Source organism: Monodon monoceros, unplaced genomic scaffold (assembly GCF_005190385.1).
Source record: "Monodon monoceros isolate NGI ecotype Baffin Bay Population unplaced genomic scaffold, NGI_Narwhal_1 Super_Scaffold_15, whole genome shotgun sequence".
In the NCBI taxonomy this organism is placed as follows: domain Eukaryota; kingdom Metazoa; phylum Chordata; class Mammalia; order Artiodactyla; family Monodontidae; genus Monodon; species Monodon monoceros.
In genome coordinates this window covers 38,122,331-38,136,329 of record NW_021703771.1, presented here as the reverse complement: position 1 = coordinate 38,136,329, position 13,999 = coordinate 38,122,331, and the positions used below count along the sequence as shown (strand labels likewise).

At 40.4% G+C, this 13,999-nt stretch overlaps 1 protein-coding gene across 1 annotated transcript in view; it reads left to right on the top strand.

Moving 5' to 3' along the window:
- Window positions 1–11,585: 11,585 nt before the first annotated feature.
- The window catches only part of OSTM1 (osteoclastogenesis associated transmembrane protein 1), a 38,923-nt gene continuing 36,509 nt past the window's right edge, over window positions 11,586–13,999 (top strand). Inside the window, exon 1 of the mRNA XM_029224386.1 lies at window positions 11,586–12,083. Within this exon, the coding sequence (XP_029080219.1) occupies window positions 11,679–12,083 (405 nt within the window). The 5' untranslated portion in view covers window positions 11,586–11,678. The remainder of the gene's footprint in view (window positions 12,084–13,999) is intronic.

The following is a 13,999-nucleotide window of genomic DNA, read 5'->3' as shown; positions in this document are numbered from 1 at the left end:
GGGCTTAAAGGGCTACAAGTAGAGAATTAGTGTCTTAGAAATTTTTCCTATCCGTTTTATTGTTACATCTGGGTCTAGAGGACCTAATCACGGGATGAAGCAGAGAGATAACCAAGTGCTTATGATCATTATGGAGATGAGGACTTGCAGGAAATCCTAAACATCCAAGGTCTTGATATTCACAGGATGATCTAGAATTCATGTTCTAAAGGGAGAGCATTTCTGAAAACAACTTATTACCCACAGGTCTCTGTCATTAAGGCATGGTAGTATCCTAATCAATATACCTTCTAATAATGGGGTAGATGATATTTTAGTATCTTTTAAGAGGAAAGTAGAAGGATTTTCCAGAGATCATTATTTTAGAGAGCTGGCTAATTATCTCATGTTTATAGATCTCCAGGAAAGATGACTTTAGTAATCTTGAGCTTTAAATTTCTCTTTCTACAGTCTTTATATTATAAACAGAATAATAGCAGCCATATATACATTTATTAAAATCACATTTCTCCCAGGACGGAATTCATTTACCCAGAATTTATTTAACCAATCACTGTATATGTATATATCAATATCGATATCTGTATCTATGTATTAAACCAGAGCTTAAGATCAGCATGGAAAAACAGACTTGCTGCCCTGACTTGATATAATTCCATTCTAAAACAGAGAAACTTGATGTTTTAGGTAGCTTTGTGTCAGGTAAGTATATGATTTCCTTTCGATTTTATGAAATAGTGCAAATAGCTTATGGATCTTCAGTTCTTCCCTTACGGACTCCTAGATGTCTAGGGATCTCAGGCTGGAACCCAGTGGTTTACAGGACAAAAACAACTGAGTCACTGCTTGTCCATTATGGTCATTTCAGGCACTATGATAACTGAGTTGAATCTCTGCAAAGCTGACCTGGATAATTAACATACATTTGAATTTGAAGATGGCTCAAAATCCAGGAATAAATTTGCTACAGTCAATTAAATCTCTTTGTGTAAGAATCGTTCAAATAATGAGCTATATTTTTAAAAAACATACTTATGGTATATATTGAAGTGACCCCCAAAAGCCCAATTGCCTCAAAATTCCTCCTTTTACCCAACATACCTTAATACCATCCACTTCCTTTTCCACAGCATGGACTCCAGTAGGCTACTGTTTAAGATCAATTTTCCATGAGGAGGGCCTTACAGTAGATACCTATTAAGTGTGCCATCCAGCCTCCCTTCTCTGCAAACTTCTCCCTTTCCCTTTCATCTTCATGGTCACAGGATAGCCTCCAAGCAGCCATGGGTATAAATTATGAACCCTAATTTTTGTCCTGGCTACAGTTTGGGCTGAACAGAGATTCATCCTTGGAAAACTTCAAATTGGGAGTAAAAGATATGGTCTTTGCCTAGGTTTAAATCTTTAATGCATGAAATATAAAAAATGGAGTTTGTTCAGCCATACTTTCTACCATGAAGACTGGGTAAAGAGATACATAAAGTGGGCAAAGACAGAGAGAGTGTCTGGTGCATAGTTTCAGTCCCATCCTGAGACATGGCCTTGGTTTGATCCTTATGTATTTTCCACTTTTTGCTTAAGTTAACTTGAGTTGGGTTTTGTTTCTTGAAATCAAAAGAGACCCAACAGACAGACTGTCTTGATGGAAGCCTGTTGTCAAGTCCCACAGTCACATTATTGCCTCTATCAGATCAGCCAGTAGTTATTCTCAAATGCACAGAGAATCTCTGTCTCTGAAGATCTAGGAATACAAGCCAGGTACCCAGGAGAGTCAAAATGATATCTTAGTTCACATCTGACAAGTCCAAGATTGACTGATTGATTTGCTGTAAAACCAAGTAATTATTTTAAATAGTTGCCATACCCTTTGAAATGTTAGCAGACTAACAAAGGGAACACAGATAGGCAACTATCTCCTCCATGGTACTCAGAAAAGCAGAACGGTTGTTTTTGTGTGGGTAATTTATTTCTCTAATTTTGGAAAGAAAAAAAAAATGACCCAGTCCATAGTTTTATTATTCAAATACAGAAAGCATAGTTTTCCATTCTTCATACAAAGCTGAGGTGGATGCAGCTGGAAATAACTGAATAATTAAAATATCAGTCAGAACAGGGGAGATTAAGTGACTTTACTTGAATAGAGCAATTGGGCAGAATTAGAATTGGAAGGAAAATAAAATAGTTTACAAAAGAGGGAAAGCAAACAATTTAACATTGGCTGGATCTTCAAGTAAGGGATGACAACAAGTGGTACTTGCTCCAAATGTTGTCATAGGTAAACTGAAGAACATCCATTTCTCTGAGACATGGACATTCATACATTTTACCCTGTTTGTAACATTTGCTTCCTCCTGCTTCTGTTGCCATGTACACAGTGAATATGACTTAACTTTCAAAGAATACTTAAATTATGATATTTAAAAAGGCATACTGTATAGAAATAGCACCTTATTTATTTCTCTAGCTATCTATGTATCCCAGGAAATCTAATAATGGATAACAAACAATAAATAATAAAACATACTTTGAAACTGCCAAGAGATACATAAAATCTATAGTATATGGTTATTAATAAGAATTGAATAATTAACAAGATTTTTAAAATAGTGCAATCACCTTTCTATTTATAATTAGGTATCTGTATTAGTCAGGGTTCTCCAGAGAAATGGAACCAACAGGAGATATAATATAGATATAGATATATAGATATACATGGGGAGGAGGGAGGGATATTTATTATGAGAAATTGCCTCACATGATTATGGAGGCTGAGAAGTCCTAAGATCTGTAGTGGGTATAGTTACTGATGTATAGTTACAGTCTGTGTCTGAAGGCCTGAGAACCAGGAGAGCCGATGGTGTAACTTCCAATCTGAAAGCTGGCAGGCTCAAGACCCAAGAAGAGCTAATGTTGCAGTTAAAGTCCAAAGGCAGGGAAAAAAGTCAACGTCCTAACTCAAAGCAGTGAGGCAGGAGGAGTTTCCTCATACTCAACCCTTTTGTTCTCTTTAGGTCTCTGCTTGATTGGATAAGGCTACCCACATTAGGGAGAGCAATCTGCTTTACTCACTGTGCTCATTCAAATGTTGGCTTACCCAAAAACACCATCACAGACACAACCTGAATAATGTTTGACTAAATGCTGGACACCCCATGGCCCAGTCAAGTTGACACATAAAATTAACCATCACAAATCCACCCCTTGTAAACTTGGCACCCATGTGCATCTCCTTAAAACAAGCTTAATCTCTAAATAAAGACAATAACAAGGTCATAATTCTACCCACCATGATACAACTATCCTGCATATGGCCAGAAACAAACTAACCACTTCCACAGAAGAGGAGGTAATGTCCTGGAATGGTGTTTACTCTTTTCCTTGATATCCCATAACTTAAATTCTACGATGTAAAATTAACGATACTTAAATACTATGACATAAAGCCAATATATCTTATTTTATATGATAAAGGAATAAGAGAGGGAAGAAAGCAAAGATATTTGAGATACACACACACACACTCATAACAAAATAAGGAAGAGTACTCATGACAATTACGTCCTCATTTCTATAACTAGTTATGTGGTCACAACTGGTATTTATAACTACCCTCTTCCACTACTAATTTTGTATTCCTTTTGTCTTCAGCGCTTCAGCTGATCATGGTTCTTTACCTGGTGGAGTGACCCAAATCTTCATTCCTGAAGGGTTTGGGACATCAGTAGTCCTGCCTGGATTGGGCTGTTGTATTTTTCCATTGGCTTTAATCACAGGGCATGGTGATACTAAGGGATCTCCTATATTCCAGACATACTCTTCCTTACCTCCATCGTGAGTAGTCCAAGTCCCCCTTGGTAGTCAGGATCAGTCACCCCAGCCAACACAGAAATTTCCTTCTTTGCTTACTGATTAAAATGCATGAGGAGCCCAGTGTGGTCAGGCAGCAGTTTTAACTTCCAGTTCAATGGAATCATTGTGTCTCCTGGTGGAAGCATTCCACCTTTTGGAACTAAGACCTCTAAGCTAGCAAAACATAAGGTCACATGGACAGGAAGCAAAAATTTTGCTACTAAGTCACTAGGGGTGATAGTGAGTGGTGACACTCCCATTTCTACCCCTTGAGTCCTGGACCTGTGAATCCTAGCAATGGGAAAAACAGCATCATGTATTAGGTATCTAATTAACAACCAGATTTTCCTGTTATATTAGGACATGGATTCGGCAATCAGAATTTGGTCACTGATAATGTACAAATACTGAACACACATATTAATGTGTATCTCTATTCATTTCTTTATTGAGCAGATATTTATTTAAAATATAGATACAAACATGAAGTCCTAATAAGATTCATCTGTTAGAAATATACATTTACAATCAGATAGTCTGTCAGGTAAATGTAATTAAACTTCACTGTTTTAAAAATATCTTCTAACGCAGAGGCTATAAAATACTCTATTTAGGAGTAGGAGATTTGGAAATGAGATTGGCCACCAGAGTGAGTACATGAGACTCTCTGCGAAGTGTCATGAATGAACAACATGATTTATGTGTTCCACGTGTTCAGGTCATTTTAGTCACGCATGCAAAGTTTACGGACATTAGGAGTTAACTTATTGCATTTTTGCATATTAAAGAATTAGGAAAATAGAAGTATAAGTTTCCACTGATATATTAATGGAAAAAGCATTTAAAGCAGATGTGAATTTGCATTACATAAGTTCAGTGTAGCAAATGTACTGAGTACCTATTAAGGCCAGGTACTTCTGAGTATACAAATATAAATAGGACACAGTTCACATTCTCCATGAGGTTATCATCTCATGGGAGTGGGGGGTGGTGAATAAGAGACACATTCTAATTACTTTAACGAAGAGTGAGGTAAAAGAGGGGAAACTGCCATTTAAGATAGCAAGTTGAATGCATGATTAGATCTGCTTCTTCCTGAAATCTCACCAAAATGACAGTAAAAGGATTTTTTTTAAAAGACACACAAGGACATAGACAACAGGAGGGAAGAAAACAAAATAAGAATATTGGAAGCTGGAAAGCAGATGGACTAATGATAACTGACTTAGCAGAACCAGGAAAATTAAATCCTAAGCCTGCAGTGGGAGGGAAAAAAAAAGCAAGTGAATTACATTATAGAACTCTCAAATAACCCAGGAAGTGGGGGACCTCAGGTATCTCTGAAAATGTAGGTGGAGGAGCTAAAAAGAAGATGATGTTTGAAAGTTTGTTTACAATACCCTCCCTACAACTCTGTCTCACTCTGATTCCATCAGAATACCCCTGAAGTTCTGATCTCTGGAGAAAGTGAAACAGAGGGAGTCTGGACCAAGAGGCACAAGCATATTTGAGGGCAGGAGTGTTTTACTAAAAATAGGGTAATTAAATAAAGGTTTACTAACAGAGTGCAAAGACTGAGTCTTTTTCCATTGCTAGGATCTCAGAATGCTGGCAGCCAGATAGCATATTGGCAAGTCTTCTCTGAAGAGCGTGATCTGCACAAGAGAAAAGATCTAAAATATTTATGTTTTCAGTTCTTTGTTTTGGGTGACCATTCTGCGCATTGTAAGATGTTTAGTAGTCCTGGTCTCTACACACTAGATACCAGCAACACTCCTCCCCCTGTTGTAACAACCAAAAATGTCTCTAAACACTGCCAATGTCCCCAGTGGAGGAGGATAAATTGTCCCCAGTTGATAACCACTGGCCTATAGTGATCCCTACAGTCAAAAAGCCCTTTCCATGAGCTTCCATTCAGCTTTGTAGTGCCTCTCTCTTAAATATAAGCAGAAAGAGCCAAAGTTCACCAGAAATCCAAGGAAAAATGAAGAAAAAAGCAGCTTGGAGGAACCAGGCTATGAGGAAGAAGAAAACGTTACAGAGAGCATATAGCATCTACAAAAAAAGAACTACTGGAAATTAAAAATGTAGCAGCAGAAATGAAAACTTAGAAGAAGCACTGGAAAACAAAGGTAATGAAATATCCAGAAAGTAGGGTAAAAAGACACAGAAATGGAAAAATAGGAGAGGACATAGAAGATGAGAAAATTAAAGTAACAGCCTAGGGGGACTATATTAGGAAGCAGCTTAAGTTGTTATAACAAAGAGACTCCAATATATAGTGGCTTAAATAGCAAAGAAGTTTATTTCTCTGTAGCCTAGGGTAGGTAAATGGCTCTGCTTTATGACCAGCTGGCTCTGTCATGCCAAACATGTTACATCCATATCCATCCCTGTAGCCAGGGCTGCTGTTTCAGTTGTTAACATTCCCTAACTAGCAGGAAGGAGGTCAAGAGAAGTCAAAACTTAAAGATATGACTCATAAGGTACATGTATCACTTCTGTTCACATCTAGCTGCAAGGGAGGCTGGGGGATGTAGTCCTGCCTATGCCGTCAAAACTCAGGAGAGAGTTATTAAAAGGAAGGAGAGGGTGGATATTGAAGGAAGTTGAGCAATTTCCTCAATAAAGTCTAACATCCAAATAAAAGGAGATCCAAAGAGAGAGAACCAGAGAAAATAGTGGGGAGAAAATCAGCAAATACATATATATTAAGATGACTAGGTTTTCCTGGGGTAAAAAGCAATCCCTAAATCTTAGTAGCTTATAAAAACAAAGGTTTATTTCTCATTCAAGTTGCACGTCCATCACAAGTCAGTCAGCTGGGAGTTCTGTTCCATGCTTTCTCACTTAGGCCGACAGAATTTCCATCATTTAGAAAAATGTTAGTCATTGTGATGGCGGGTGGGTGGGACCCCTGGTGAATCATACACTCATCTCTAAAGCTTCCACCTGTCATTCTTGCTCACACTTTACTGGCCAAATTAAGTCAAATGGCTAACCTAACTTCAAGTCAGGACAAACTTCAAGGGCACAGCAAAATGCAATCCTATCATGTGCACAGGAGAAACACTGGAAATATTTAGTGAAAAATATTAATGACTACCACAGCTCACCTAAATAACTGGTTCACTCTCCTCCCTGCAGGCAATATACACACTCATTCCCCCTCCATGGGAAACAGCTCCAAAGTCCCATGTTGTCATTGTATAAAGCTCAAAGTCTAGACTCTTGGGCTTCCCTGGTGGCGCAGTGGTTGAGAGTCTGCCTGCCGATGCAGGGGACGTGGGTTCGTGCCCCAGTCCAGGAAGATCCCACATGCCGCGGAGCGGCTAGACCCGTGAGCCATGGCCGCTGAGCCTGCGCGTCCGGAGCCTGTGCTCCACAACGGGAGAGGCCACAACAGTGAGAGGCCCGTGTACCGCAAAAACAAAAACAAAAACAAAAACAAAAAACTATGATGAAAGTTATGTCATTCTTCTCAGAAAGATATACATACATACAAAATTCTATAAAAAAGTTTTGTAGGATTCACAAATGCCCTGAACTCACTGATAGCTGACAAGTTAAGAAACTATCTTTTCATTTTTATTAATTTTTTGAGTAAGAATAATATTCACATGGAACAAAAATTTAAAATAAAGTTTACAATGAACAGTCTCTCTTCTAGCCCTGTTCCCATACTACTCAATTCAATTCCTCTTCTATCAAAGTGACCACACTTAGTGTATCCTTCTGGAGACAGTCTATGCATATGTATGCATGAGGATTAAAAATTCTTTTTCTTGACACTTTCTTTTTTTCTATTTAATTTATGTTGGCAATTGTTCCACATTGGGTACATAAGACGTCAAATGCACAGAATTCTATTGCATTGCTGTACCCTAATTTTTTTACAATGTATTTTAAATTTTGAAACAATTTCAAGCTTACAAAAAAGTTGGAAGCACAGTACAAATCATTTCTTTCCAGAACCAACTGAAAGTAAGTTGCTGAATCAAAACGACAATGAGATATCACCTCACACTGGTCAGAATGGCTACCATTAAAAGATCTAAAAATGATAAATGCTGGAGAGGGTGTGGAGAAAAGAGAACCCTCTTACACTGTTGGTGGGAATGTAAATTGGTGCAGCCACTATGGAAAAAAGTATGGAGGTTCCTTAAAAAATGAAAAATAGAGCTACCATATGATCCAGCAATCCCACTCCTGGGCATATATCCAGAAAAGATGAAAAACTCTAATTTGAAAAGGTACATGCACCCCAATGTTCACAGCAGCACTATTTACAATAGCCAAGACATGGAAGCAACCTAAGCGTCCACTGACAGATGAATGGCTAAAGAAGATGTGGTACATATATACAATGGAATACTACTCAGCCATAAAAAGAATGAAATATTGCCATTTGCAGCAACATGGATGTACCTAGAGAACATCATACTAAGTGAAGTAAGTCAGACAAAGATAAATATTATATGATATCACTTACATGTGGAATCTAAAAAATAATACAAATGAATGTATATACAAAGCATAAACAGACTCACAGACAAAAAACAAACTTATGGTTACCAAAGGGGAAAGGGAGGGGGAGAGGGATAAATTAGGAGTATGGGATGAATAGATACACACTACTGTATGTAAAATAGATAAGCAACAAGGATTTACTGTATAATAGGGAAAAATATTCAATATCTTGTAATAACCTATAATGGAAAATAATCTGAAAAAAAATATATGACTGAATCACTCTGCTGTACACCTGAAACTGACACAATATTGTAAATCAATTATACCTCAAAAAAAAAGTAAGTTGCTGACCTGATGTCCTATCACCCCTGAATGCTTTCCTGTGTATTTTATATTTACAAATAAAAACATTCTCTTGCATAACCACAATACAATTATAAAAATCAGGAAATTAACATTATACATTACTACCTTCTAATTCTCAGATCCCATTCAAATTTCGCTAGTTATCTGAATAATGTCCTTTATGTCAGGTGCAATTCCTCAATATTTTCTTGACTCTTGTAGACATAACACTATAGATTATAGGCTAGATATTTTGCAAAATGAAACAACTTGATTTATCTGATGTTTTCTCATGATTAGAATCAGGTTATGCATCTTTGGTAGGAATATAATAGAATTGGTGCTATGTTCTTCTAACTGCATTCTATCAGGTGGCATACAATTTCTATTTGTCCCATTATGATGACGTTCATGTTGATCATTTGATTAATGTGGGATCTGACAGACTTCTCCACTGTAAATTTACTTATTTTTTCCATTTATAATTCATACATTTTTTAGCAGATGACTTTGAATATATGTAAATATTTTAATCCCCATGAAACATTCAGCTTATTCATTTATTTAAATATATCACTATAGGTTCATGGTTTCCTGTTTTATTCAATGGTTTATGACCCATTAACCATCATTATTTATTTTGATGCTCAAATTGTTCCAGATTTGGCCAGTGGGAGCCTAGTTAAGCTGGCTTCTGTGTGTTCTTGACACATCCCCATCATTCTCTCAGCACTTCCTTACTTTCTGGTACAAAATGATGATCCAGGCTAAACTTCTGCTTTTCCTACCCCAGTGGTAGAATTGGCTATTCCTCCAAGGATTCTTGATTCCTTTTAGTGGGGAATGACATTTAGAAGCCACAATCTATTTCTATATGCATTTGCAGCCACTAATAATACATACATTGCTAATTCTAATCCAACACTACAGAGTTCATTCTACTTTTCTCCCTTTTCATATTTGTAACTCCCTTCTTGGACAAGGAGAAACCAGACTCCCATTATCCTTAATATATTTACCTATTTGATCAATCCTTCTGAAGGTAAGCAAACTCCCAGTCACTGCTGTACCCTCCCTTACAGGGAAACCCTTCTTACCCAACTCAGGATCCAATACCCTGCATCAGGATACCCCCGCCCCCACCCCGGTCATGTCTTCTTCTTCTTCCCTGTGCTCTGACACCCCTCTCTGGGCCTCTGACACCCCCACCCCAGCAAGCATGGATGCCAACCTTACGCTACTTGATCTAACGGCTTTAGGATGGAATTGCTCCAGGAAGGGAAGTTTGAAATTGAGTGGTTTGTCCAGGATTTTCCAGGTTTTTGCATTGGATGCAGGTTTGTGCTGCACTCTAGGAACTCCTTCAGTCCTAAGGAAACCTGGACATTAGCCACCCCAGTAAAATAAGTTGTCTTAATTTTCTCAAATGTCATCCTATAACTTTTAGGTCTTTCTACATGTTAGAATTACCATTCTTTAAGAGTTCTTTAGGAACCATTATGAGTAAATTATTAAACCTCCGTGGAAAGTAATATAGCACAATCAACAACATCACAAATACACATACTCTCTGACCCAGCAAGTCTACTGCTAGGAATTTATCTTAAACATATACCAACCTTGTATAGATATGATTATTACCTGCAATATTGTTTGTAACAGTAAAAGAATAAAGAGGCATGTTAAAGAAATTATGGGCCTTTTCTCTCTTCCCATTAGGAACACAAAACAATAATCAAACAGACTTAAAGAAGTGACTCTACCAACTCTCAGAAACATAAATTAGCACCATAAGATGAATAGGAATTAGTACAGTAGCTCTGCAATTTACAAGGCAAAAACGAAAGCGGGATGACACAAAACAGCCAGGAAATAATTTTTCTACCAAATTTGTTAGCATATACTTGTCAGAAAACCGTTTTCCAGGTCATTAGCTAAATTCTTTTTACAGCCCAGTAGTGGTATCAGGAAGCTTTTCCGAGTGTCCCCAAAGATTGCCCTGGGCTTGTCAGAAACTGGATAGGAGTTTGATATTGAGCGGTTTGGCAAGGATTTTCCAGGTTTTTGCACTGGGATACGGGCTTGGGCTGCACCCCAGGAACCCCTTCAGTCGCAAGGAAACCTGGACATTAGCCACCCAAGGACCAGGCTACACAGTGAGAGAACTTAGACCTGCGCTGTCCGACACAGCACCGCTCGCCAGATAGGGCTATTTACATTCACATTAAATACAGTTAAAAATTCAGTTCCCCGGTGGCAGTAGCCACATTACGAGTGTTCCACAGCCGCAAGTGGCTAGTGGCTACTGTATGAGCGCAGATACAGAATCTTTCCATCACCTCAGGAAGTCTATCGGACAGCGCTGACACAGATGATTTTTTTTTTTTTAAAAAGCTTTAAGCCGCTAGGCTCCACTATCAAAAATAATCAACACACGTCATTACTCTTTCCAAATATTTTGAGGGGGAAAATTATGCTAAGAAATACCAAGTAAAAAAACCTGCCAAGGCACGTGCCAGCAGGCTTTCTCAGAGAACTCACTCGTAATTCCCACGGCGGAGGCCGTCCGTCTTTCTGTGGCACATAACTCCTCAGACTTCTAGAACTCAACGAACTCCTAAAGAGGTGGGCAACCGAGGGCAAGACCCCCGAGATTTAACTGCTCAAAGCGGCCGACGCCTGTATTCATAGGGCAGGCGAGCCTCAGCTCCGGCCTCCACAGCAGACGCCAACCGGGTCTCGCGCGTCCCTCGGTCAGGCGCTTGCCACAGGCTGGGAGCGCGAAACCGCCCCTGTGTGCGCGCTCCCGCACGCGCGCCGGCCCGCGGCGCGAGAGGCTCTCTGCAGCCAATGGGGCGGGGCGCCGCGCGCCGGAGGCGGGGCCGTGACGCGCGCGCCTCGTGACCCTGCTCGCGGCCTGCGCCCAAGGAAGCCGGAAGCGGCCGCTGTCCGCAGCATCGATTAGGGGCGGAGAGGTGGAGGTCTGCACCTTGGGGTTCGTCAACCCCGCGATGGACCCGGACCGGACAGTCGCGCGGCGGAGGTCATCGTTGCTGCTGCTGCGGCTGCTGCTTGTGGCGCTGCTGTGGTCGGGGCTGGCTCTGGGCACCTTCTCCTTGGGCAGCAGTTCCCACCGGGTCCTCCACGACCTCTTGTCGGAGGAGCAGTTGCTGAAGGTGGAGGACTTGTCCCTGGCTCTACTGCAGGGCGGAAGGATGGGGCCACTGTCACTACCCCCAGACTTGCCGGATCTGGATCCCGAGTGCCGGGAGCTGCTGCTGGACTTCGCGAACAGCAGCGCAGAGCTGACCGGGTGTCTAGTGCGCGGCGCCCGGCCGGTGCGCCTCTGTCAGACCTGCTATCCACTCTTCCAACAGGTCGCCAGCAAGATGGACAACATCAGCCGAGCCGTGGGGGTGGGTAGAAGGCACACCCGGGACCTCTGGCGTGGATTGTTGGAAAGGGAGGAGGATGGAATGATGGTTAACTCGGGGTGGGGGGGTGTTCAGTTTCCCCTTTTGTGAGAAAAAGAGGTTGGATTGGGACTGTGGAGTTAGGGGTATCAGAAAAGTGGGTGGCATTATGGGGCGTGGGGTTTGGATTTTTGCTTTCATGGCTGCTGTTGGGCATCTTTGGGTACATATTTGCAGATAGGTATGACTAGTTTTCTTGGGGCTTCTGCACCCCAACTCTACCTTTCGTCACCTCTTTCCCCCCAGTCTGCCACAGCTTCTTCCCATCTCCACCTGGAGTTCCCAAGAAGGACTCTTTCCTGAAACCCCAGGTGGAGTGGGGAAACTATAGTGTGCTGGTGGTAAGGAGCTTGAGCTCTGTAGCCAGGCATTTTCAGATCCACCACTTTCTAGCAGTTGGACCTTGGATTAATTATCTTGGAGTCTATCTTGGAGTTTCCTCCTCTGTAGAATGGAGAAAAACCGCTGCCAGATGTGACTGTTAAAAAAATAAAAAGAGATAATGCATGAGAGTTCATTTTAGTCATTAATACAGTCTGGAGCCATTCTGCCAGGAGACCAGTTCTTCTCTGCTTATTAGAGGTGTACTCTGGGCAAGTTATATTCTCTGTAACTGTTGTCTCATCTGTAAGATGGGGATGAGAGGAACTCTTAGAAAACTATTACTACACATAGTAACAGTTCTCAGTAAATGGGAACTAAAATTTTACAAAAGGGTAAATCTGCCCTCCACTCTTGGTACTCTTCGAGCTCTTCTGGTCATGTGGTTGGTGCTGTGAGGGTCTTAATTAAAAGAAAGAAAGAGAAAGAAAGAAAGGAAGGCAGGGAGGGAGGAAGGAAGACAGGCAGGCACAGACATGTCCTTGTTCCTAAGTACCTTAAAGGGGCTAGAGTAGGAAAGGATTAGAGTTTCAGGGCTGGTGGGAGTCGTGAGGTATGGGCTGCATATGCCTTGTAAAGGAAAAACAGGAGAAATGACTTTGCGATTATGGAGTGGAAAGTTCCTCTTGTACTGGGAGAAAAAGTCTCATGAAAATGTGGTTGGAATTATTTCATAAATCATAGTTGATTTGACAAAATATAAACATATATAGTTGCATCCTACTTTGTCAGCCTGATATTACTTGACATAAATATGTATTTTTTACAAAAATAGGGAATTTATTTGCATTAAATAAATTCTGTGTCCAGCCTCTGTAAAGAGCTACTTTTCAAGGTACTTTAAGTAAATGTAGACCTACATGCAGTATTTTTCAGGCATATTTCTACTGGGTATAGCAAGGGATATATATGTGTGTGTGTGTGTGTGTGTGTGTGTGTGTGTGTATGTATATATATACATATATATATAGTATATCTCACCATGATTTTAAAGTAAAACACCAAAGACTTGTCGCTGTCAACTACAGCAGGATATGATATAGCATCATATTCTGTTTTAAGCAGTTAGGTGCATTGTTCTGTGGCCAGAATGACCGTGAGTCCTGAAGCAAAGCTTGGATCTTTTGAGGCAGCAAACACATTCCTCATTTGTGTAGTTTCTGTGGAATTAAGAAGAGGTTAAAAAATTACCCCAAACTCTGGTGGCACAGTGATATGGGCATCTGTGGGCCAATTATGGGCATATTTGTATATGAATTTCCACATGAATTCCCTACTGCCTACAGGAGGCTTCCCAGTGTGGAAATGGCAGAAACTTGCTTCCTCTGCTTTGTGTCTGATTCTACCAGTGACCTGCACACCCAGCTCGCCTCACTGTTGTGTGAAGGAACAGGGTAAAGAGATAAAAAGAGGCAGAGACCCCTTTCCCCAATCCGTATTTCCTCTCCAACTCATCCTAGATCTTGCCTACCCCCCAC